Here is a 24,093-nt window from a genome sequence, read left to right as displayed (position 1 = left end):
GCTCTGTTTCTGCACTTCCTCTTGAAGGTCGTGGCTCAATGGTTTGGCATACTTTGAAGACAGGTGCGATGTTGGTGAAGAGGGGTCTGTTCTGGATATGTAAAGGAGGTTCTCAGGCTTTGTTTTGGTCTGATGCTTGGGATGGATTCCCTTCCATTTTATCCATATACCCTCATCTTCAGCCTCTTTGTGACTCTTTTCTTGCCGCTGGATGGGATAAAGTGGCTCATTACAAGACTCCTTATCAATTGGGACCTGTTGTTGGTTATAGATGGAAGCATTCCTCTGATTGGCCTCCTGGAGGTACAGACATGGATCGTCAGGAGCTTTCTCAAATTCTGGCCTCTAGAGAGTGTTCCTCTTTGCTTGGTCCAAATGTATTGGCTTGGGGCGGTACCTTATCTGGTAAATATCATGTCTCTGCTGGGTATCAGGAGATAACTAGACAATTATTTGGGGATGCTGAGGTCCCTTGGTGGAAGCAAGTCTGGAATAAAGTTTCTTGGTCCAAGTGCAATTTTTTCATGTGGCTAGTGGCTCACAACCGTTGTCTTACCTGGGATAATCTTTGTAAACGTGGATTTCAGGGCCCCTCTTATTGTGTTTTGTGTGGTAATGGAGAGGAGTCTGTCTCCCATCTATTCTTCCATTACTCCTATTCTACTCAGATATGGCACCTTTGGTGGAGCGCTTGGGGTTGCTCTTGTCGGCATGCTTCCTCTTTGCCTGAGTTCTGGGCTCGCTTGGGTAGTGCTCCCTCCAAGTCTTCTTCTCTCCATGCTGCTTGGATTGCTGGCCCATCTTTCATGCTTTGGCATATCTGGTTGGAGAGGAATCGTCGCATATTCCAAGATGTTCGGCTTGGTGTTTTGCATCTTTGGTGGAAAATATCACATTCTCTCCAGGAAACTATTCTTGTGAAATGTGAGCTTGATGAGGGTATGGATCCGGTTGATCTTGCTATCTGTAATCGCCTCAATTTTCATCTACAGGATGGGGTTGCGGCTCATAGGTTTCCTTCTATGTCCAGGCAGCTTCACCATCAAAGGAAGGGTCCGGTTAACCGGGATGGGCACTGGACTCCTCCTCCCTGTGGAGTTCTGAAAATTAACACCGATGGTTCTTCTCGTGGGAATCCTGGTCCGGCTGGTATTGGCGGAGTGGCTCGTTGTAGTTCTGAGAATGTTAAATTTTTCTTCTCAATTCATAAGGGTGATTATACTAACAATCTCATGGAAGCTCAGGCTATTTTATATGCTGTGGAATAGTGTTGCTTGTGGGGATGGAGTAAGATTATTTCTGAGTCTAATTCCCAGGTGGTGGTGAACATGCTTTCTTCGCAAGAGCTTGATGTTAGTTGGCAGCTAGCCACTGTTGTTAAACAGATTCTTTTCTTCTCTTCCTCTTTTCAGTTCATTAGGTTCAAGTATATTATGCGAGAATGGAATAGACCTGCTGATTGTTTAGCCAAATGGGCTTCTAGTCATGATCCGGGTTGGAATATTAGGGATAGGGGGCAACTGTCCTTTGAGATGGTGCAAGAATTTGATGATCTTGTTGCTCAGGATTGAGCTCCTTTTTGAGCTCTCCTTGTTGTATTCCTTTCTGTCTTAATAAATTTTTACCCCTCTTTTTGCCAAAAAAAAATGGCCATAACTTTCTTTCAGAATATCAGATTTCAGAGTTCTTACAGGCGTTGGAAAGCTAATTCAGAGCACTACAACATGGTGTAGGTTTGGTTCTATGATTTTGAGATTTTATCAGGTTTTAAGAGCCCTAAAGTCAGATGTTGTTTATTTTGAGCATGAATTGGGGCATAACTTGGGCATACGGAGTCAAATTTTGGACTTCGAGTAGTCAACGAAAAGCTCTTGGAGAGCTCTACACATTGGTTTAGATTTGGTGCAAGTTTGGCATGATTTATTTGTTGATATATTGATATGAACAGTTTATAGATATATTTTGACTATGGTAACATTGTGAGTTTATAGCATTGGAGATTTAAGTTTTGATGTCATTGTATACTCAAGTTTGGTCTCATGATGATATGGTTATCAATGTTTGGTTTTGGATATGCATGATGACTTGTTGGGTCTACAAGTTGTGTAGTGTTGTAAGCGGTCTATACTTACAGGTTGCATTTATGGCTTGGTTATGGGTTGTCTTTGCTCATTGATCTTTCATTATTGATGCATATTCAGATTAGTGGCTTGGATTTGGGTTGTCTATACCCTAAGTCACATGATTTACTATTTTCTTCATGTAGAAGGGATGAGATGTTGTTACCAGGTACAATCATGGTGGAGGATTGTAGTTGATTATTTTATGCTGACAGGTTGGACATATTGAGAGCCAAATGCTCGGTTCATGGATGTGATCATGGTGTCATGGATTTTGGCATGACATGATTGGTTATACAGGTACATCCTTGATGTTCATTAGCTTGAATTTTTTGATTCAGTTATGGTGGTATATTTTCTTGCTTGAGGATCATGGTTATTTGGTTTTCTTTTGAGGAGCTCATGATGTGCACTTTGAGTTCTTTGATGGTTTAATGCCTTGGTTGATTCTCATGGTTAGAGGATGGTTTTTCATCATTATGTCATGGATAGCTTGGATATACAGTTTAGTGGGAGCTTGTGACAGTGATGGGGTGGCAGTGCAGGATTAGTTCCTGGTTTGATTTGGATCTTCATATAGGAGATGGATTTTATGATGCCATAGGTGACTTGGTACCATAGTTGAGTGAGAGTTGTTGGCATTGATATATTTATTGAGTGTTTGCAGATGTTGGAGGTTTGTCTTAGATCCTGTTGCTACAGAAGCGTCTTTGACATTTGCATGGTGCACTTGTTATCTTCATGGTGTGTGAAGATGGTTAGATCTTTAGGACTCATGGAGTTCTTGGTTATCTTCATGGTATGTGGGGATGGTTCTTCATGGTATGTGGAGATGGTTTTCTTCATGGTGTGTGGAGATGGTTGCATCTTGAGGACTCACAGGGTTCTTGGTAAAGGTGTGGTTTATGCTTTTATTTGGCATGTTATCCTTGGTATGAGGATGGTTTCATTATTATGTCATGGTATAATATTGATATGCGTTTAGAGTTATGACATGTTATGATATGTTCATGTGGAGCATGTTATCTCTTTAGTTGAGATGGTAAGATCATGTTGTCATGTTTATGTTCCTGAGGCCATGGTTGGAACTTTGACATTGATCTTGGTTTAGTTTCTTAGTATTGAGTACACTGATCATAAGCTGGATACTTCATGATATTGCTATGTTGCATTTGGAGTTGGCATGGATTGATTGGTTATAGGTGCTCATGGATACTTAGAGACAGTGGTGACGCTGATTCCTCTTGGATTAGAGAAGTATTTGTTGAGATGGTTGATGGTTTCAGCAGGAAGTCCGAGGGGCAGTCACCTGATATGGACTTGAGAGGAGATTGTTCTTAGATGAGTCTTGGTTGGAGACTTGGGTATCTTGATGAGCATTCTCATTCCCCACTCTTGGTCTACTCGGCAGTTTGCTACTTGAGAGGTATAACCCATTTTTTTCTCTCAGTTGCATTATATTTATGCTTGTCTTTCATGGATATAGATCTTGAGCTACGGTACATGAGTTAGTTCTGGAGGGTTCATTTGAGAGATGGTTTAGCATTGGTTATCTCCATGTGCATATGTTGTTATGCTGGTTGATTTTGGGAGATGGTTTTATATTGGGCATATTCCTTGGATTAGGAATGGTTATTCTTTGGTTTAGGAATGGTTTTATTGAGTTTGATCTTCTTGTGAGAGGCTTACATCCATGATGAGTTATATGGTATGATTTGGGTGTTGTTGAGGCTTCTTGTTGGGGTTTTATGGAGGAGATCATACTTGCACAGTTTACATCTAGAGGTGTGTGCAGAATGACATGATACAGGTTATGATTTGCATGGTTTCTCTGGTCTTGGTTATCTTCCTGGATGTTCAGTTTTGCTTACATTGGATTTGAGATTGGTTGGAGATTGTAATCACTGGTTTGTGCTCATGTATGTCACGTGAGAGATGACATGGTTATTTCTTTATCTCTTTCCTTTGTTAGTTGTGGAGAATTTGGGAGAGCATTGGAGACTTGTTATGAGAGTTTTTTTTTCTTGCAGGATATTAGTTTATGTATTGTGGATGTCCTTGATACTACATGGATTCACTTCTTTGAGATGTGTTGAGTGGATTGGTTATAGATTTGACATTATCTTTTGTAGTGGGAGCTTCTTGGTATATATGTGGCAGGTATTGCTCTTGAGGCTTGTGATTGCAGGTTGCAGATTGGATATGTCGGTGATATAAGATTCACTTGTTATACCTTTGAGGTATGGATAGTTGGATGGGTTTGGCACTTGCTGTGGGTGCTATTTCAGCTATGGATATTTTGACAACTACGGATACATGTGGTTACCTTTGGATCAGGTTTTTGTGCTTGGAATTTTAGTTGGTACAGGATTTTATGATCTTCTAATGTGACAGGTTGGGTGGCTTTCTCTTTGGATGGCTTCTATGTATGTCTAGTGGGAGTGGCATAATAGGAGGTGAGATCATTCATGTTTGAGATGCTGGATACTTTGATTTTGTTGCGGGTACCAGGATGGAGCACTTGGTGTATTTTGATCCATGATGGTGGATGTGCTCGGAGGGATTGTTCCCTTGTTCATTTATGTGGCTACGGATTGACCCTATGCAATGTATACAACAAGTGGGAGATTGTTGAGATAATGGGTGTTGCAAACATTGCATAATATTGTTATATTTTATTTTGTTATGTAATGTTGTGCCTAGATGGACATGCAACATGTAAAGATTCTCATGGAATATTCTTGATGAGTTGTATTGTAACATTGTGATAATATTTCATGTAATTATTTAATATTGGGGAAAAGAATTAAATGCCCAATATTAAATGTGGGGTCAGTGGGTTAGGTAGCACATGGTTTTAGCACATGATTTATGTAATACCACTTAGTGGTTTTGTGGGACTTGCTACTATATAAGCAGCCACAAGGGTAGTTGTTATAGAGAGAGAGTGACAAGGAGAAGACAAAAGGCAAGAGTCAAGCGGGACAAGGCTTGACAGGTTAGCCAAAGGGAGCATTTGTGAAGGTTGAAAGCATGGCATGGGATGTGTGGATTCATGCTTGTTCACATAGTTTGCTCAGTTGTGGCTATGGCCATGAAGGCTTCCATGGTTGTATGGCAATGATATTTTTGCTGAATAATACATGGTGATGGATGCTTTTGGAGGCTGGGCTTTTCCCTCAATGAGGGTTTCCCAGGGTATATCTTGTGTCACAATTTTGTGGGTATGTTGTTTATTCTCTTGCATGTGGATTTTAATTCCGTGTTTATTTCAGATTTATTATGGGTTATGTGGAAACAGTTATATTCTTTGTTGCCAAGTTTCCTTACAACCTTCTCATTTTTTAACCTAAATAATTTTGCCGAGAAGGATACTTCTATGCACGTCTAAATTGTTAGTCCCACCTATCTATAGGCGGAGACTATTATTTTTGCATGCCTTTTAACTATTTCTTTGCAGTGAAAATTGTGCCATCTGAAAACATTAAAACTGATTTCCAATGTTCGTATAGATTCCAGTGGACTAATCTATTATTTCTAATTTTATTTGAATATTTATTCTTTTTCTGATTGGCCACTGATATTTTTGCCAGTGGTTTTTTGTTTTTTCCGCTTTAAAAATTCTAAAAAAAATATGAACGGTGAGCATATTATTTAATAGTTGTATGCCTGTAATACGATTTGGTCCACGTGAGACTTCATTATTGTAACGCACAATTATCTTCCTCCTCCTGCTTGTAGATAAAGCTACCAACAAAAACTAAAATAAAGTAATTTGTCAACTATGTCATTTCCACCTACCAAGAATATGCATTATTCTCCCAATATCCCACGTTATGAGGACTAGAATTCTTTTAAAAAATTTATGCTATCAATATTTGACAATAAATGATAGGGACCAATTAGTGTAGAGCTTAAATTTGTAGACGTGCCAAGTGGAGAGCATGAGCCCTTCAAGTGTTGTTCTTTACATATCATTTCATTGGATAAGCTTAGAGCAAATAGATAATAAGTTTTGTTTAAGGAAATCTTTCTTGTTATAGTTGGGAAATAATACTTATAGCAAATAGATAATGAGTTTTCTCTAAGGAATCTTTTTGTTAGTCTTGCCTATTAATAACTATATTTTTTGACCATCTATTTTGTATTAATTTGTGTTTTTGGTAGTTGTACAATTTTCAAATTTTGTCTTTATACTATAGTGAAACTAAAATTTCTTATTAAAAGTAATTTTTTAACTTTTAATTTAATTTTCAGTTATTCTATTGGCCATATCCACTTTTGTCGATAGTCTTTTCATTTTCTTTCAAATAATTTTCTCTACATCAATTTTGAACAAGTTGTGCTTTTAATTTTTCAAAATTAATATGTTTGGTAATCGTAATAAGTACCATGTTCTAATAGTAAATACTAGTTTTAAACTTGTTTTTAGATTATTATTTAAGTTTCAATAAATTTTATCTTTATAAAAAATTGAAGATTGAATAATTTTTTATTTAAAAAAAAAAAATTACATTCTAAATAATAAGTACTAACTATTAAATACAATTCTCTATTTTAACATTTTACATAAATGCATACACATTTTTTAATCTTTGATCATTTAAAAAAAATATCTCTCTATATCTTTTTAATTATTTTCACTTTATATTTATATTCCATTTCCACTTTTATCTATATATTGCCTTAGCCGGGACTCTAGCTTGCAAAGCTCTTGTTTATTTAGCGCAAGATTAATTTTGATCGAGCCCTAAGCGATAAAGGTTCCGGTGTTTGGGTTTAGGGTTTTTATCTGACTAAAAAATAATTGTATCGTTGTAAATTAGAGACGAGCGAAGAGCAGGAAACAGCCATGGCCGATGAGAAGCCAAAGGTTTGGAGTGATGTAGCGAGAAGAGAGGCAACTTTGCCATCAGCAAAGGATCAGCTGGTCATCCCGAAAGATGTACGGGATGCTAGCTTCAAATCGAGTGAGGGTATCAGCGTGGTAGTGGTGGATAGCAGCTCTCTCATCGATGGAGGGGAAAAAGTTATGCGCTCTGCAGAGAAACTGGTCTCTGTCAAAGAAGTTCTCGATGAAATTAAAGACCCTGTTACTCGTCACAGAATGGCCTTCATGCCTTTCACCCTACACACCATGGAGCCATCCGAGGAATCACTTAAACAGAGTATGCTGGTGGCCTTTTCTTTTTCTCTATTGCATTAATACAAGGTTGAGTTTCGAGGATACACACTAAAGTCGATTTGGTTTTTAAATTGAATACTGTTTAGTTTCTATCACTGTAGATGCTATGATATTGCATTTATGCACTTTTATGGAGTTTTGATTTCATATGCTTCTTCTTTGAAGGAATCGTAATCATCTGCCTGATAATTTGTTTGTTGACAGTTATCAGTTTCGCCAGAGCCACAGGAGACTTACGGTCTCTTTCAGGTGTAGATCTTAAGCTTCTAGCCTTAACATATACCCTAGAAGCTCAAGTTTATGGGACATCCCATCTCAGAACTAAACCCCCTCCCCTTCATGTAGTGAGGGTTCGAAGGTTGCCTGAGAAGGATCTTCCTGGGTGGGGATCTAATGTGCCAAACTTAGATGAATGGAAAGATCTGGAAAGAACAATGGATGGAAATCAAATCACCCAATCTCGTATTCTAGGATTGAAAAACTTGACATTGGATTCACCAGAGGTTTGTGGGGTATCAGTTGATGAGCAAACCAAAGCTTCAGTTGCACGGCAGGTGGAGCTTCCACATGTTGCTGACGACCAGTCCAAAGTTACTATTGCAGGACAGTTTGAGGCAGGTGTAAACCAAATAAACAAGCCTAGAAAAGAAAAGCCTAAAAAACGTGAAGTTAAGATTGATGGCAAATTGATGGTTTCTGAGGGAATTGATGCCTCTAAAGGGGAGTCTATGGAAAATATGGAAGAGTGGCAACCGGCTGTCTGTAGAAGCACTAGAAGGAGATATATAAGAAGGCAAGCAAGGAAGGCACTTTCTCAACAATCGGTGGAGTCGGCAACTGCTGCAGATGAAAATCTAGAAGCAGAAACTTTAACTGATGTTTCCAATGAAATGCCTCAACTTGAAACTGAAACTCCAAAGGAAAATACAACTGCTTCTATTGAGAAAGAGGCTAAGCATGAAAACTTATTCAGTGGTGAAAATAATAGCAACGAGACTGGACTTCATGGTAGCTTGGTATCTTCTAATGACACAGATTCCATTAACAAGATAGCTAATTTAAACATAAAAGAAGGAGAAAATTCTGAATGTTTGCGGGAGCATCATATTGCAGACAAATTTTGTGTGGATGAGGTACATGATCTCATTGATGAAGGGAGTTCGGAGGATGAGAGCATAGAACTAGAGGTAGATGATATGGGAGATGACACAGAGGAATTGTGTGGTGCAAGTCAAGTGGAATGTCTGAGTTCAGATAATGGACATTTAACAAGCCATCAAGAGGACAGTGCTAGTGAGCAAAGTTGGAGTCTGCGGCCGTTTTCAAATTCTACCATTGCATGTGCAACAAATGATTTTGCAATGCAAAATGTTATTCTTCAGATGGGACTAAGACTTTTGTCTCCAAATGGCATCCAAGTGAACCAACTGCACAGGTGGGTATTTGTTCTTTATAATTCTTTTGTATTCAGGAGATGTAATGGGCACCCTTGGATGTCCCAAAAAACTAAACCAATTTGCTGAAAGGAATTTTGCCAAATAGTTTGCATGCAACCTCTTATTTCTCCATTTCACTCCGGAAATCAAACGTTTATTTGTTTGTTGTGTTTTGTGCATGGAATTGGTATCATACAACATAAACAAGAAAGAAACTACAATAATATGCAAAGTGGAAATGAACTGCTGCTAATAAAATGTTATTTTCAGAATTCATAAAACCAAATACATGGCAGATTTAACAACTCACTAATTACTTCAGCAGTATTGACATAATACTCCGGCCCATACTTTCAAACTTGCTGCTACAATACTTTGTCCTTCAATCAGTCCACTACTTTCGTAATACCATTCCCTTAAAGCGGCATAAGCGTCGGACAAGTAGTGAAGAAGATATGAGCAAAATACCAAATCTGCCTGTAGCTGGAAATGCAACTAAATTGCCTGATAATGAAGCCAATAACAAAGAATTCCAAAGGCCAAACCCCAAGGGAATGACGTCTAGAATGTTACAAGAGAGGATAGACGTCCTCAAATGCCAAGAACAGAGCTGCAACTCACACACCAATTTCTTCTCATATTCAACCTGTCTAATGAAGCTACAAATGCTTCCTTTTATTCTATTCCCACGGGTCCGCTCAACTCATATGGGCAATGTGGGATAAAGATGTGTAATATAAAACATATATTAAAATACCCCTTATGTCTCCCTTGGGTACACATCACCATAAAATAAATATTAAAGTAACACTTTAATATTTTACAATTAAATTAGACGTTACTTTAATAAAACTTCAGGCATTAAAATGTATTAGCAATCGAACTCCGAATAATGCGAGTGATAGCTCATCGGAAAGCTCTCGCCGAGGAGTATCGAATCCAATCACCAAAATTGACCTGCACTGTGTCCTGCCGACTTACTAAAAATAGTAAGTATGCCTGAAACTGAGTAAATCAACTTCGTTTTGGCCCAAACTGGAAATGACTAGGCCAAAACACTCCAAGATCCCATTAAACCCTTCGTTAGCCCTCGGGACCACGTAGAACAAGGCTAACGCACACACACTTGGTCAACTGCTAAAATGGGGACATTACAGTCCGCCCCCCTTGAAATTGCTTGTCCTCAAGCAATCTCAGTCCAGCCTGCTGAATAACCTGCTCACTCTCCCATGTAGAATCTTCCTCCGGCAGATCTTTCCATCTGACCAAATACTCCTTCACTATCCTATTTCTAAGCTTCCTCTCTCTGGTATCCAAAATAGCCTCAGGTACTAACACAAGCTTCCCCTCCTCATCCAAAGGGGGTAAATCTGCAGAAGGCACTACACTCTGACCAATGGCTTTCTTAAGCCTAGACACATGAAACACATTATGCACTCGATTGCCCTCTGGAAGCTCAAGCTCATAGGCGACTTGGCCCACTTTGTGAATCACCCTGTAGGGACCATAAAATCTAGGTTTCAACTTTTCAGCTCCGCTCTTCTTGAGCGATGACTGTCTATATGGTTGTAGCCTCAAGTAAACCATATCCCCTACCTCGAAACTGCGCTCTATTCGGTGCTGATCAGCATACAATTTCTGTTGATTCTGGGCCTGTTGTATATTCTCTTTGAGCACTTTCAGGATGTCTTGACTATCCTGCAATAAGTTTTTGGCTTTGGGCACTCTACTGTCCCCCAAAACTAAATCCATGAAGCTAGATGCTTCATAACCATAGAGTGCTATGAAAGGAGTCATCTTGATGGACATATGATAAGTGGTGTTATAACAATACTCTCCCATATGCAACCATCTGATCCAAGCCTTTTGTTGTGTAGTTACATAGTTCCTCAAATATCCTTCCACCCATTTATTCACAATCTCTGTTTGCCCATCTGTTTGCGGATGATAACTAGTGCTAGGTGTAAGATCTGTACCACACAACCTAAACAACTCTTGCCAAAAAACACTCATAAACTTACTATCCCGGTCGCTGACAATGAATCTGGGCAACCCATGTAACCTGAATATCTCTTTAAAGAAAAGATCTGCCACCTGTGCTACTGTGTAAGTGGACGGAATAGCAATGAAGTGAGCAAACTTCGTCAAGCGGTCCACCACCACATAGATGCAATCCCTTCCCTGCACTCGTGGTAAACCAGTGATGAAGTCCATCGAAATACTTTCCCATTTCTTATCAGGAATGGGCAAGGGCTGTAATAAACCTGCAGGAAATGTGTGTTCTCCCTTATTCTGTTGACAAACACACACTCCCTGACATACCTCTGAACATCATCCTTGAGCCCTTTCCATAAAAACCGCTCTCGGATCTGCCTGTAGGTCTTGAAGACCCCCGGATGTCCAGTTGTGGGTGCATCATGAAATGCCTTCAGTATCGCCTCTCTCAAATGTGATGACGGAATCAAATAAACCTTGTCCTGAACTCTGATCAATCCATCTATCACCTCATAGCGATCATCCTGTATGGTACCTGAAATCAATCCAGAAGCCCAAGCATCTCCAACATACTCTTCTATAATCTGATCTCTCCAATCTCCTGAAATCTCTGCCAGAGCACATAAGTGAGGTCTCCGAGATAAGGCATCAGCCACCACATTTTTCTTACCTTTGACAAACTCTATGTCAAAGTCATAAGCTTGCAATTTAGTCACCCATTTTTGTTGCCGGTCATTAAGATCACGCTGGCTCATGAAGTATTTAATACTGTTGTGATCAGTCTTGATCACAAAACATCCACCTACCAAATATGATCGAAATTTGGCCAATGCATGCATTATGGCCAACATCTCCCGGTCATAGACAGAATAACTTTTCTCAACTCCTCGGAGCTTCCTACTCTCGAATGCAATGGGATGCTTCTCCTGCATCAATACTGCTCCAATCCCATCACCTGATGCATCACAATGAAGCTCAAAAGGCTTTGTGAAATCCGGTAGAGCTAGAACTGGACATGAAGACATTACCTGCTTGAAATGCTCAAAACACCTCTGTGCTGCCCCTGTCCACACGAAGGCTCCTTTCCTGGTAAGATCTGTCAAGGGTGTAGCAATCTGTGAGAATCCCTTAACAAACCTCCTATAAAAACCACATAAACCAAAGAATCCCTTAAGCTGTGTAAGGTTTGTGGAAGTAGGCCATTCTACAATAGCTCTAATCTTTTCGGGATCAACCCGAACGCCATCTGCACTAATGATATGCCCCAGGTAAAGGAGCTCAATCATGCCAAACTCACATTTAGATTCCTTGGCATACAATGACTCTCTCTCCAGAATAGATAACACCTCCTCTAGATGATGTAAGTGCTCCTCCCAGGTCTTACTGAAGACCAAGATGTCATCAAAGAAGATCAAGACAAATCTCCTCAGCTGCTTCCTGAATACCTGGTTCATACAACTTTGAAATGTAGCAGGTGCATTGGTTAGACCAAATGGCATAACCATGAACTCAAAGTGGCCATAGTGACATCGGAATGCTGTTTTCTCAATGTCCTTTGCTCTCATCCTGATCTGATGGTATCCGGATCTCAAATCAATTTTGGTGAAGAAGCATGCCCCATGCAACTCATCAATCAGCTCATCAATCCTAGGAATGGGATACCTGTTTTTAATTGTTTTCTTATTCAGTGCCCTGTAATCGATGCACATGCGCATCGTCCCATCCTTCTTCTTTACCAATACTACTGCTGAAGCAAAAGGGCTCTTACTGGGCCTGATATGCCCCATCTCCAACAAATCCTTAATCGCCTTCTCTATTTCATCCTTGTGTTTCTTAGGATGACGATAGGGAGTAATCATAATTGGTTTGGCTCCCTCCTCGAGCTCAATAACATGTTCCATCCCTCTGTCAGGAGGAACCCCATGAGGAATATCGCTAAATACTTTAGCGTGTCTATCAAGTATCTTTTGGACATCCAGTGGATGACTCTTTTCTTGTGGCTTTGGTGAAGTTGGCATAATGTGGCACTCTGCCGCCCACTCTATGTCATCATGACGAAAAAGTCTCTGCATTCTCCTCAAGGACACTACTCTGCAACTTCCATCTGAAAGCCCTCTAAGTACCACAATTCTGCCCTCATGCTGGAATCTCATCTCCAATTTCGCTAGATTGAGTGTGAACTCAACTAGTGAAGCCATCCATGTCATGCCAAGGATGACATCATAATCTCCCATGTCCACAACATAGAACTCATCCTCCAACTCGTAGCCATCTCCAAACCTGATGCGAAGATTAGATATCTTCCGAGTGCATAATAACTTATCACTGTTAGCCACCATGACTCTAAACCCATCATGCTCCTCTGTCTGTAACCCTCTCCTGGCTACCAACTGTGCATCTATGAAGTTATGTGTAGCCCCAGTGTCAATAAGAGATATCACTTTCTGCCCCTGGATAGTACCCCTGACCTTAAATGTGATTGCCTTTTGGGCCCCTGTCAAGCGTGCCAACGATCTATCATCCTTAGGAATGTTGCTCTCCTCTATAATGTTACCCTCATCTAAATCAGAGTGCTGATCCTCCCCTTCTGACTCTGACTCTTCTGCTGAAAAATACTCCATTTGATTTGCCTTAGCCTTGAGAGAACATTTATGAGATAAGTCCCAAGGCTCTCTACAATGGAAGCACAGCTTCTTCTTTCGAAGTTCATTCAAGGTTTCATTGTCTAGTCCTTTTGATCCTTCTTTGGGTTTGCTATACTCTTTCTGAAATGATTTTTTGTCTTTGTCCTTGCGGTAGGAAGAATCTGTTGAATGGTTTTTTCCTTTGTATACCGAAGGGGCTAAATCTCGTGCCTTTTTAGTTGCTTCAGCTAACGTGAGTGGATCATGTCCCTTCACCCAACCTCGTAATGGATCAGCAAGACCATCACAAAATAACACCACCAATCTCCTAGGAGAGATATCAGTAACAAGTACAGACAAGCGCTGAAACTCGGCAATGTAAGCATCCACAGAACCTGACTGTTTTAACTGTGCTAGCTCCTTGAAATGTAACTCGGGATCCTTAGTGTCAAATCTCCCAATCAATGTTTCGGTGAATTCCTCATAGGATGTAATCTGATTATGCCCCAAAGTCACCATGCCATGATGCCACCATTCATGTGCAACGCCATCCAAGTGCATAGCCGCATACTTGATAGCCTCCTCCTCAGGCATAGGATTTAGCTGCAAGTATGTATCTACCTTCTGCACCCAAGCTCGTGCAGTCATCTTCCTTGAAGCATCGTAATAAGGTAAAGAAAGTTTTCCAACTTTCTTCCTCAGCTCAAAGTTTTGATTCCTCCCTCCTGCTTTAGGCATGTGTCTCATCCTCAAGTCCATATAATCTCTAAGAGAAATATCCGCCTGAAACTCTGGTCCACTAGCCTCCCAGTCCCTCCTGAACTGATCCTGTAACTCGGTAATCTGCGGTTCGTTTACTGGATGAACCGGATCTCTGGGTGGAAAAGTGGGTAGAAGAGGTCTCGAGCTCGCAATCCGTGTTGGGCGTGCAACGTTTCTAAAGTTATCAGCCTCATTCCCATTGTTGCCGTGTCCATTATTACCATTAATGTTATTCTCAGGACCATTGTTGTTGCCTTGGCCTTCATGGTTATTGTTTCCCCCATTGTTATTGTTTCCCTCGTTGTTATTGTTTCTGTTGTTGGGATCACCTGGATTAATATTGACACCCATCTGTCTAGCCATGAGCTGCAACATCATGTCCATTCGCCTGTTCTGCTCCTGCTGCATACGCTGCCCCTGTTCTAATGTATCCAGTAACCGTCGAAACAGTACCTCCCCCTGATTTGGACCAGCATTTCGGCCTCCGCCTAATCCTGTATTCCTGTCATCTCGATCACCCATATTATTGTCCTGATCACAGAATATCTCCTCTGTGTCTATATGGTTGAATTCAATGTCCCCCTGCACGGATGTACTAGACTGTTTGCTTTGCAAGTTTGAAATCCTATTTTGTCTTGCTCTGGTATCGCGGAAATTATAAGACCCCTGTCGCATGCTCAAACATAAATGCTTAGCCTGTGTTTTTTACTTACTTTTTCTCTCTATCCGACTGTTCCAAATTCCCTATAAGACCTCCACAGGATGGCAGGATTTATAGCTCTGATACCACTGTAATGGGCACCTTTGGATGTCCCAAAAAACTAAACCAATTTGCTGAAAGGAATTTTGCCAAATAGTTTGCATGCAACCTCTTATTTCTCCATTTAACTCCGGAAATCAAATGTTTATTTGTTTGTTGTGTTTTGTGCATGGAATTGGTATCATACAACATAAACAAGAAAGAAACTACAATAATATGCAAAGTGGAAATGAACTGCTGCTAATAAAATGTTATTTTCAGAATTCATAAAACCAAATACATGGCAGATTTAACAACTCACTAATTACTTCAGCAGTATTGACATAATACTCCAGCCCATGCTTTCAAACTTGCTGCTACAATACTTTGTCCTTCAATCAATCCACTACCTTCGTAATACCATTCCCTCAAAGCGGCATAAGCGTCGGACAAGTAGTGAAGAAGATATGAGCAAAATACCAAATCTGCCTGTAGCCGGAAATGCAACTAAATTGCCTGATAATGAAGCCAATAACAAAGAATTCCAAAGGCCAAACCCCAAGGGAATGACGTCTAGAATGTTACAAGAGAGGATAGACGTCCTCAAATGCCAAGAACAGAGCTGCAACTCACACACCAATTTCTTCTCATATTCAACCTGTCTAATGAAGCTACAAATGCTTCTTTTTATTCTATTCCCACGGGTCCACTCAACTCATATGGGCAATGTGGGATAAAGATGTGTAATATAAAACATATATTAAAATACCCCTTATGTCTCCCTTGGGTACACATCACCATAAAATAAATATTAAAGTAACACTTTAATATTTTACAATTAAATTAGACGTTACTTTAATAAAACTTCAGGCATTAAAATGTATTAGCAATCGGACTCCGAATAATGCGAGTGATAGCTCATCGGAAAGCTCTCGCCGAGGAGTATCGAATCCAATCACCAAAATTGACCTGCACTGTGTCCTGCCGACTTACTAAAAATAGTAAGTATGCCTGAAACTGAGTAAATCAACTTCGTTTTGGCCCAAACTGAAAATGACTAGGCCAAAACACTCCAAGATCCCATTAAACCCTTCGTTAGCCCTGGGGACCATGTAGAACAAGGCTAACGCACACACACTTGGTCAACTGCTAAAATGGGGACATTACAGGAGATGTAGAAGTGATTGCATTGGTATATATAGCAGCAGTTTTCTTTGTTTGATGGGGAGGACTCACTCTGCTAGATTATTCAGGGGAAAAAGTGAAATGCTAATTAATTCTAATTCTCGCATCTTTTACTTCTGACTTTAAATAATTAGTTGATTTTTTTGCAGGTGGGTACTGAAATGTCATGCATGTAATGGAGTCACTGCAGATGTGAGCAGAATTTTTTGTCCGAAGTGTGGAAATGGTGGCACTTTGAGGAAAATATCAGTTACTGTAGGGGGGAATGGTGTAGTGCAAGCTGGTCGCCAACCACGTATAAGGATCCGAGGCACTAGAGTATGCAAAATCACTTCTCTTTCCATTTTTTATTAATTTGTCATAAATTTTCAAATCTGATTTTTATTTTCTTAGGTGGATGAATAAAGAAGAGCTCATTCTGAGTATGATTTTAGAATCATAGTTGAAGAATGAAACTCTTATGTTTCTTGTAATTTAAGTTACTGGGCTCCCCTATTTAAGGCTGGGTTCTGGTTCAGTTCTCCAGATTCAACCCCTTCTTTCCCCTTAAGACCTCCTTATGCTCTGCCTTTTCTTCATCCTTCCGTTTATCCTCAAATGATGTTCTTATCTCTCCCTTTTATACCTCTCATTTCAGGGAGAGACAACCTTTTCATTTGTCCCTTTTGACCTTTTGTTTAACTTAACTAATATTTCATTATTATTAATATTATTCTTTTATATTTTCAATTTGATAATTATTGTTTATTATATAATCCTATTTCAAGAAGGGGACATGGCAAAATCATAGAGAAAAGTCTGGCAATTTCACTTGGAATGGGCACCAGTTGGAATAATTACCAGTCAAGGTGCCTCTAGTATTCTTTTCCCTGTCATATTTTGGATGACGAAGCTAGCTGCTAGACACTCTACCAAAGATAAATGTTTATCAGCTCTGGCAATTTCACTTGGAATGGGTACCAGTTGGAATAGTTACCAGTTAAAGTGCCTCTAGTATTCGTTTCCTTGTCATTTTTGGATGATGAAGCTAGAGACTCTACCAAAGATTAATGTCTATCAGCTGTGGCTACTGTGATCACATTCTCAAATATTAAAAGGATTGTCTGACAAAGGATATTATTTGTAAAATGAGCAACTGACAAAGGTGAATCAGCAAAAGGTAAGGATGTGCTGTATATTGAATTCTACAAATCTATGCCAGACATTATTGATGTAGGTTCTGTATGATATTATTTGTAAAATGAGCAACTGACAAAGGCGAATCAGCAAAAGGTAAGGATGTGTTGTATATTGAATTCTACAAATCTATGCCAGACATTATTGATGTAGGTTCTGTATATTTTCTGTCCTCGTAAAAAGACCTTAAGACACTCTCTTTTGGGCTGCTGATTAGTGCAAGGATCAATAAATTGATCCAGTGCTGCCTTCCATAAAGACATGGTAGTAGCTTAGCACCTGAAAGCTTTTTATAACCACGCTGATAAAATTATTGCCAAGCTGCTAGTTTGAAGGTTGAAAGGAGTTGATTTCATATATCCAAGGCTGAAGAAATAGGCTGCTTTCACTAGCAACGGAACCAGATTTCTAATTCACCATACAAGATCATGTTCGGAAATGCCTTTGCCTGGTTCTAAGTGAATACAAGAAAAAATACTATCAGGGCAATCAGCTAATTAGATGGCTATGAAATATTTAATGGAATTTTCACCGATGACAAGTATCTCCTTCACAAATTTATAATTCAGTATCAGGCAATTTGGATTGCTTGGGGACATTCCATGTAGCCTGAGTGGTGATGATGATCAGTGGTCAAAGGATCGAGTTTTGGATGATGGGTTCTGATTGCTTAGTAATCTGGAGCCATTCAACTGCAATTTCAAATAAAAAGTAGTATGAGATTTGAGGATGGCTTTTAGAATTAATGGATATGTGCCAGTGCAAGCATATTATGAATCCACCACTTCAAATGGAAAACAGAACATTTTATAGATGGAAAAACTTCTAGAAATGCAATTCTAAGTGTTTTGGAAAACAGGAAAATTCTCCAAAATGTTAATTTCAAGTTATTGAGAAATGTGAATATAAACATATTTCATAACTATTAAAGAATTTAGAATAAAATCCTAAAGAACTACAAAATTGTAAATTTGGAAAACTCAAAAGTAGAAAGTAATCTGACTGTATAACAAAAATTGCCTTGGTATATTAGCATGTACTGCATAGTTGTGTGATGGTGGTTACAGAGACAGGGTCACCATTTGAATTTAAGGTATCAGGGTAAATACGTAAATGTCAAGGTTGCATGGGTACTCGTACCCACACCCCTGGTACTCGGTGGAGAGCATCATAGCTAAGGACCTTGATTAAGATTCTGATTTTTTTTTCGGTTTTTTGTTTTTGTATTAGCTTGTTGTTTATCAAACTTAATTCAATACCAAATCAGGTTGAAACTTTGATACTCATTAACAATAAAGTTTATTACTGTTCAAGTCATAAGTTTATCATTTGCAATATGTCATTGTCAAATGATTTAGGATCTTCTTGTTCATGTTTAACATCTGCCTTCTTTGTTATGCATCTAAGCATTTATCATGTATTATTATTTCAAACATATAGCAAATCTGAAACTGAAAACAATACATTACATTTGCAAACTTTATCACTGTTCTTGTTTTGAAAAACCGTTGTCATGACTCATAGTTTCCGATTTTTTATAAATATAAATTTTAAAAGTATAATTTTTAAATAAGTTTGACATACCCAAGTACCTCCGTCCCCTATTATGAAAAATACTTTAAACATTCAGCAATAGCATATATATATATAATAATTTGACTTATGGCTCATATTTTCAAATTTCTTGTTTTGAATGCTCTATGTCATGACCCATGACAGATATTTTGATTTTTATATTTTCTATAAAATATTAGTTATATAAAAAAAATTAGGCATACACATGTACCCCCGTCCCCTATTTTGAAAAATATGCGTACCCGTACCCACCCATGCACCCGTGCAACCTTGGTAAATGTACAGCATGGGAATGGGTACATTGTACTTCAACTGGAGTTTTGTGGTGATCATGGCAAGTCTTTTGGTATAGGAGCTGTTGGTTTCCATAGAATGATCCATGATGTCACCAACTAAATGAAACTTGTAAATTACTGAATTTAACTACAATGCTTCTTGAATAAATCAAATGATAGTCAAGGATCAAGATGATATGATGTCATTTAAGCTGAAAACTAAGATGCTGAAATTGAGAGAACTGAACTCAATCAAAACTGAATTTTAGCCTGGAAAAATGATGATAAAGAGAAAGCAGTTGGTAGCGGTAGTTGCTCATCTATCCAGTCTTATTAGATCGAAAATAAGTACAGGGTAAGACACAACATTTAGTCTTTATTTTACTCTTGCAGAATTGCCAATTCTTTGTAGAACTGACCTCTGCAAATTTAATCAGTACAACACTTGGAGAAGCCTTTAATGATGTGAAGCATCATCATGTCTTCATATAGATGCTTGGATATCCGAACTATGTACTGAAAAGTCTTTATGCTCCAAACTGGAAAAAAAAGAATTTTAATATTTATTTTGCATTTCAATTCTGCTTCTGCTGTCAGGATGAAATTGTCTCCAGGCAGACTGACGATTTCATTCTGCAGGATTTTAGGTTCTGTTTCTTTTCTTGAATTTCTGGGAAAGCTTCCATCTTGTCAAAGTAAAGTCGTTTCCAGATCCTTATCAATCATAGAACCATTAGAAGGTATCTATAAGTCTGCAGGAGATGAGGCAAATATGATGATGACAAGATAAGTGTGTCATCCAAAGCTCATTCATTACATTTTCAGATTCTCCTGATTGGATAGAGTGAATCTGAGGACACACAAATGTTGAACACAATTATGTTATCTCAAAAAATTCAGTTATAGTTAAAACTTATGTAGTGCCACGTCTTGGGAGTTGCTGTGTAAAACAACACTGAATTTTAGCCCAGAAAACTGTGAGATCGGGAAGGAATCGGTTGGCAGTAGCAAATGCTTATCTATCAAATCTTTTTCAATCAAAATCAAGTGCAGTTGGTGGATGCAACAATTAGTTGTTCCTGTACTTTTGTCATGTTGCCAATCCTGCATACAATTGAGCTCTATGAATTGGATTACTGCAACATTCACACAAGCCTCCAATTATGTGAATGACCCTCTCTATATCTTCTTATAAGTGCTGGGATATCCTTATTGTGGGCTGAAAAATTTCTATGCCCAGATTTGAAGAAGAAACGATTTTCTGTCTGTTTCAAATTTCACATTTAGAATAAGTCACCCCTTCAGGAGGACCGATCATTATGGTCTACAAGTTTCTGAGTTCTGTTCCTTTTTCTGAATTTCTGATAAAACTTTGTCTCATCAAAGTACAAGCTTATTTGGTTCAAGCATTGAGTTTCATGGTGGAGACCCAAGTTCATATTCGTAGGAGGACATTTAGGGAGGAATTCTAAACTGTGATTCTTGGTCTCATATGTGGCTTTTAGAGTTGATGTAGTTTCTAAATAAAGTAAATTTTATAAGCAGTGACTGTTGGTCCTCCATGATGACTTCTAATGTGTTTGTTCATAAGGAGTTTGTAGTAGTTTCTACTAAGTGTTCATGAGAGCTTGTTTGGCCTCGTGTTAATAAACATAGGGGCAGAATATTTGTAAATGCTCCGAAATATAAAACAAAGGATAAGAGAAAGGTCCATATCAAAAATTTGGATTCGAAATTATCAGTTGCTCATTTATAAGCAAGAAGAAATCTGACCAATTTTGGGTCCAATGCAGCGAATGAAGTATTTGCTTTGCTGACTTAAATTACAAGAACTTGAATTCATCAAGTACTTCAATTTTGATGATATTAATCATGATAGCCAAATTATCATATCAAATCGTCTCATTTTATAACAGTGTATGCTGTCAATGAATATGAAATGAGTTCAATTATGTTTGCTAGACTGAACAGTCTATGAACTGCTGATTGCATTGATGGTTGCAACTTTCTAGAAATTTGTGGGCCACGTGGCATCCTTTGAGTTTAAAAAACTGGTTATTCTCCAACTGTTTTGAACAACTCCAACAACCCTTTTAATGAGGAAATTGTATCCCTGTTCTAAGCCAAGTACAGTACTTTGGAGTCTAGTAGAAATGATTTCATATTTTACATCCTTTTACCAGCATCTCTTAATTGTATTCATTTCAGTAGTTTTCTCCTCATAGGCTGTCTTTTTTAGGCATGAGATTCTATTTTTCTTTTTTAAAAGTGATGATATTCATATATCTTGAAATCCATGAATTCATTGGGAGGATGCTAAAATGCTTTTGATAAGAATATATTTTCATGATCAGTTGAGATCATTTTCTCCATCAGAAAAAAACATATGCCTCAGTATGTCACTTGAACTCAAGAATGTGACAGATGTCTCGAAAGCTGATCAACATGGATTGGAACTTCAATAAGGAATCATTGCCCAACAGTTGTTATCTTGATGTAATAAAAATTCGAAGGTGAGATATTTGGCCTTGTGTTAAGAAATAATAACGCTTTTAGTAAGACGTTAACTTGGGGGCCCCAAAACACAAAAGCTGAGAAAATTTCCAATGTTTGTTATTTATTGTTTTAAGGGTCAATGTTTTCTTTTCTTTTAAAATCTGAGCAGGCATCATCTTTCCTGATCTTGTAGGGAAGTGCTGGCAAAAATTCAATTTTTCATTTTGATTGTGTTACAAACCTCTTTTAGACTGCAACACTTCCTCCCTTTCCTCCACCTATGAGGTTTTTGGGACAGTGATGGCAGGGAAAGTTACATATTTTATAATAGCCTATTGCTAGACATTATGTAGCCTTCAAATTTTTTGTTACATATTTCAAATTTGTAATGAAATTAAATATCATTTTATTGCTTCTCAACTGAAATGATTGAACATTGAATATTGATTTTCAAATTCTATGCATTATGCAAATGTCCAAACTTGAATTTTGATGTCATATACATCTGAAGTTGTAAAAGTTTCACTACACTCATTATAATTTTCACACACCTTTCTCTATAAAAATGACCTTGTGTACTGCTGCCCCCAAAATATATTCCGCTGTTTCCATCCTGGAAATTCCATGGAACATAGACATAATTTCAAGTGGAACAGGATGCTGTTATTTGTGTATACATTGATTTCTCAGCTCTAGAATTCTTTGACCAGTTTATATTTCTTAGGCGCAAGCTTGAAATGGTAATTTGACATTCTTCAGACCTTGGACATGTTCCTGAAATATTGACAAATAGTGTCACCATGTGCATTTGTCTACAAAACTAATACAAGCAGTGTGCATTGTACTCTGCATTTAATAATATAATAAGTCAGTGTCCTATTTCCTTGAAAACAGGAGCTTATGGCTCAGAATGTATATAGTTGAAAAAAAGTTTCCCTTCTCCAGTGATTAGTGCCAAAATTACCTCAGTAGATCTCTAGACTAAGATCTGGAGAAGGATGGACCAAACTGCACACCTTATAGCCCAAGGTGGATTTTAAATTTTTATCCTTAAGTGTTGCCAGTTTTTGGATTAATAAACCTCACTGAAAAAACTTTAAGTTCATAGTTGAATAAGATTTCAATAAATGCTATATTGGAGCAATTGTTTGGAGCCAAATGATGAGTTTCTATTATTTATTTTTGTTAGTCATGTGGACCACTCTACTCATAGTATGCCATTGATAAGTGACAAAGTTAGTGGTAATAGCTTATGGTTTAGATGCAGAAAATTACACTACAACCAACAACAAAGACTGACTTTCATGCTTCATAACAGTTCTCAGCTGATTCGGGTTCCAAATGCTCCATTGGTTTTTGGATACAATATGAATAGATGGTTAAATTGGAGTCAAATAAAATATGGCATTGTGATGTGTTCAAGAAGGAACAATTACGACTTACTATACCATCTACTAAATGTAAATTTCATAAAATGATGACTTTTTTGTCAGCTGTCCACTTAATGCATAATTGCAGTTTTTGTCATATCCTCGACATATGTTTGTGTATTTTTGAGAATTGATATTCTGCTAGTGGAGGTTTCATTTGTTCCATTTCCAATGCTTTTTTATGTTTTCATTCCTTGCTACATCATTCGTCACTTATTCCCTTGCATCTATAAATAGCAAAATGTTTGTTTTCACTATTTGATTCAAGAGTTTTATTTGTTTATCCTTTTGTTTGCAGTATTCGCTACCTCTGCCTAAAGGTGGAAGAGAGGCGATAACAAAAAATCCAATTCTGCGAGAAGATCAGCTTGCACATAAAATTTTGTATCCGAAAGACAAAAAGAAATCAGCGAATCATGTAAATTTCACTTCATATCTAACATTGTTACAGCCATTTGACTATGAATCAAAATGATCTCTTAGAATCAGTGTCTTACCTGATGCTTTGTAAACCAGGGTTTGGATTTGCTGAGCTCTGGAGAGATTAGCTTTGAGGTGAAAGAGAAAAGAGCACCCCTGCAGGCCCCAATACGACAAACTGTAGCTGTTTTCAGTGGTAGAAGAAATCCGAATGACAATCATTTTTCTCGTCGAAAGCATTGACAGGAGGAAAGGTGTTGTTTTGCAGCTCAATACTTTCCTCCTCACAGCTGAACAACCTGACTGTACAAAGGTCAAAAAATGGATGGTGGTTCATCCAGTGTTATATATCAAAAGAGTGAGGATGTGTAAGCATTTTTCTGAGTCTAATTACTGTATCTTAAAGCAGATCTCCCCAGGATTTACTTTGAATCACAAGAGGTGGTATAGATCATAAAGCAGTATTGTAATTATTCATTAGTTTTATGATTTTATCTTGTTTGCTAGCGACTTGGACAAAATCAAGTTTCAGCTTTGGAGAATATTGCTTCCATGTTTTTTGAGGCAGTTGCTCACCAAAGTTTCATTGTTTCACCAATTTTGGCATTTGAGTAAGATTAGTTTTCACCACATTTGGCATTTGAGTAAGGTTTATTTTTTACTTTTTGTCTATGG

At 38.2% G+C, this 24,093-nt stretch overlaps 1 protein-coding gene across 1 annotated transcript; it reads left to right on the top strand.

The window, feature by feature from the left end:
- The first annotated feature begins 6,830 nt into the window (after positions 1–6,830).
- LOC149547870 (RNA-binding NOB1-like protein) lies at positions 6,831–24,048 on the top strand. Its single transcript, XM_089791920.1, has 5 exons — positions 6,831–7,288; positions 7,510–8,740; positions 16,196–16,364; positions 23,297–23,416; positions 23,515–24,048. The coding sequence occupies exons 1-5, from the start codon at positions 6,973–6,975 to the stop codon at positions 23,659–23,661; spliced, it is 1,983 nt and encodes a 660-aa protein (XP_089648046.1). The 5' UTR covers positions 6,831–6,972; the 3' UTR covers positions 23,662–24,048.
- The last annotated feature ends 45 nt before the right edge of the window (positions 24,049–24,093 follow it).

This window comes from Cupressus sempervirens, chromosome 7 (assembly GCF_028749045.1).
Source record: "Cupressus sempervirens isolate cs-2001-9-10 chromosome 7, ASM2874904v1, whole genome shotgun sequence".
Lineage (NCBI taxonomy): Eukaryota > Viridiplantae > Streptophyta > Pinopsida > Cupressales > Cupressaceae > Cupressus > Cupressus sempervirens.
Note: the sequence above shows the minus strand (reverse complement) of the source record. Positions and strands in the feature narration are given on the sequence as shown.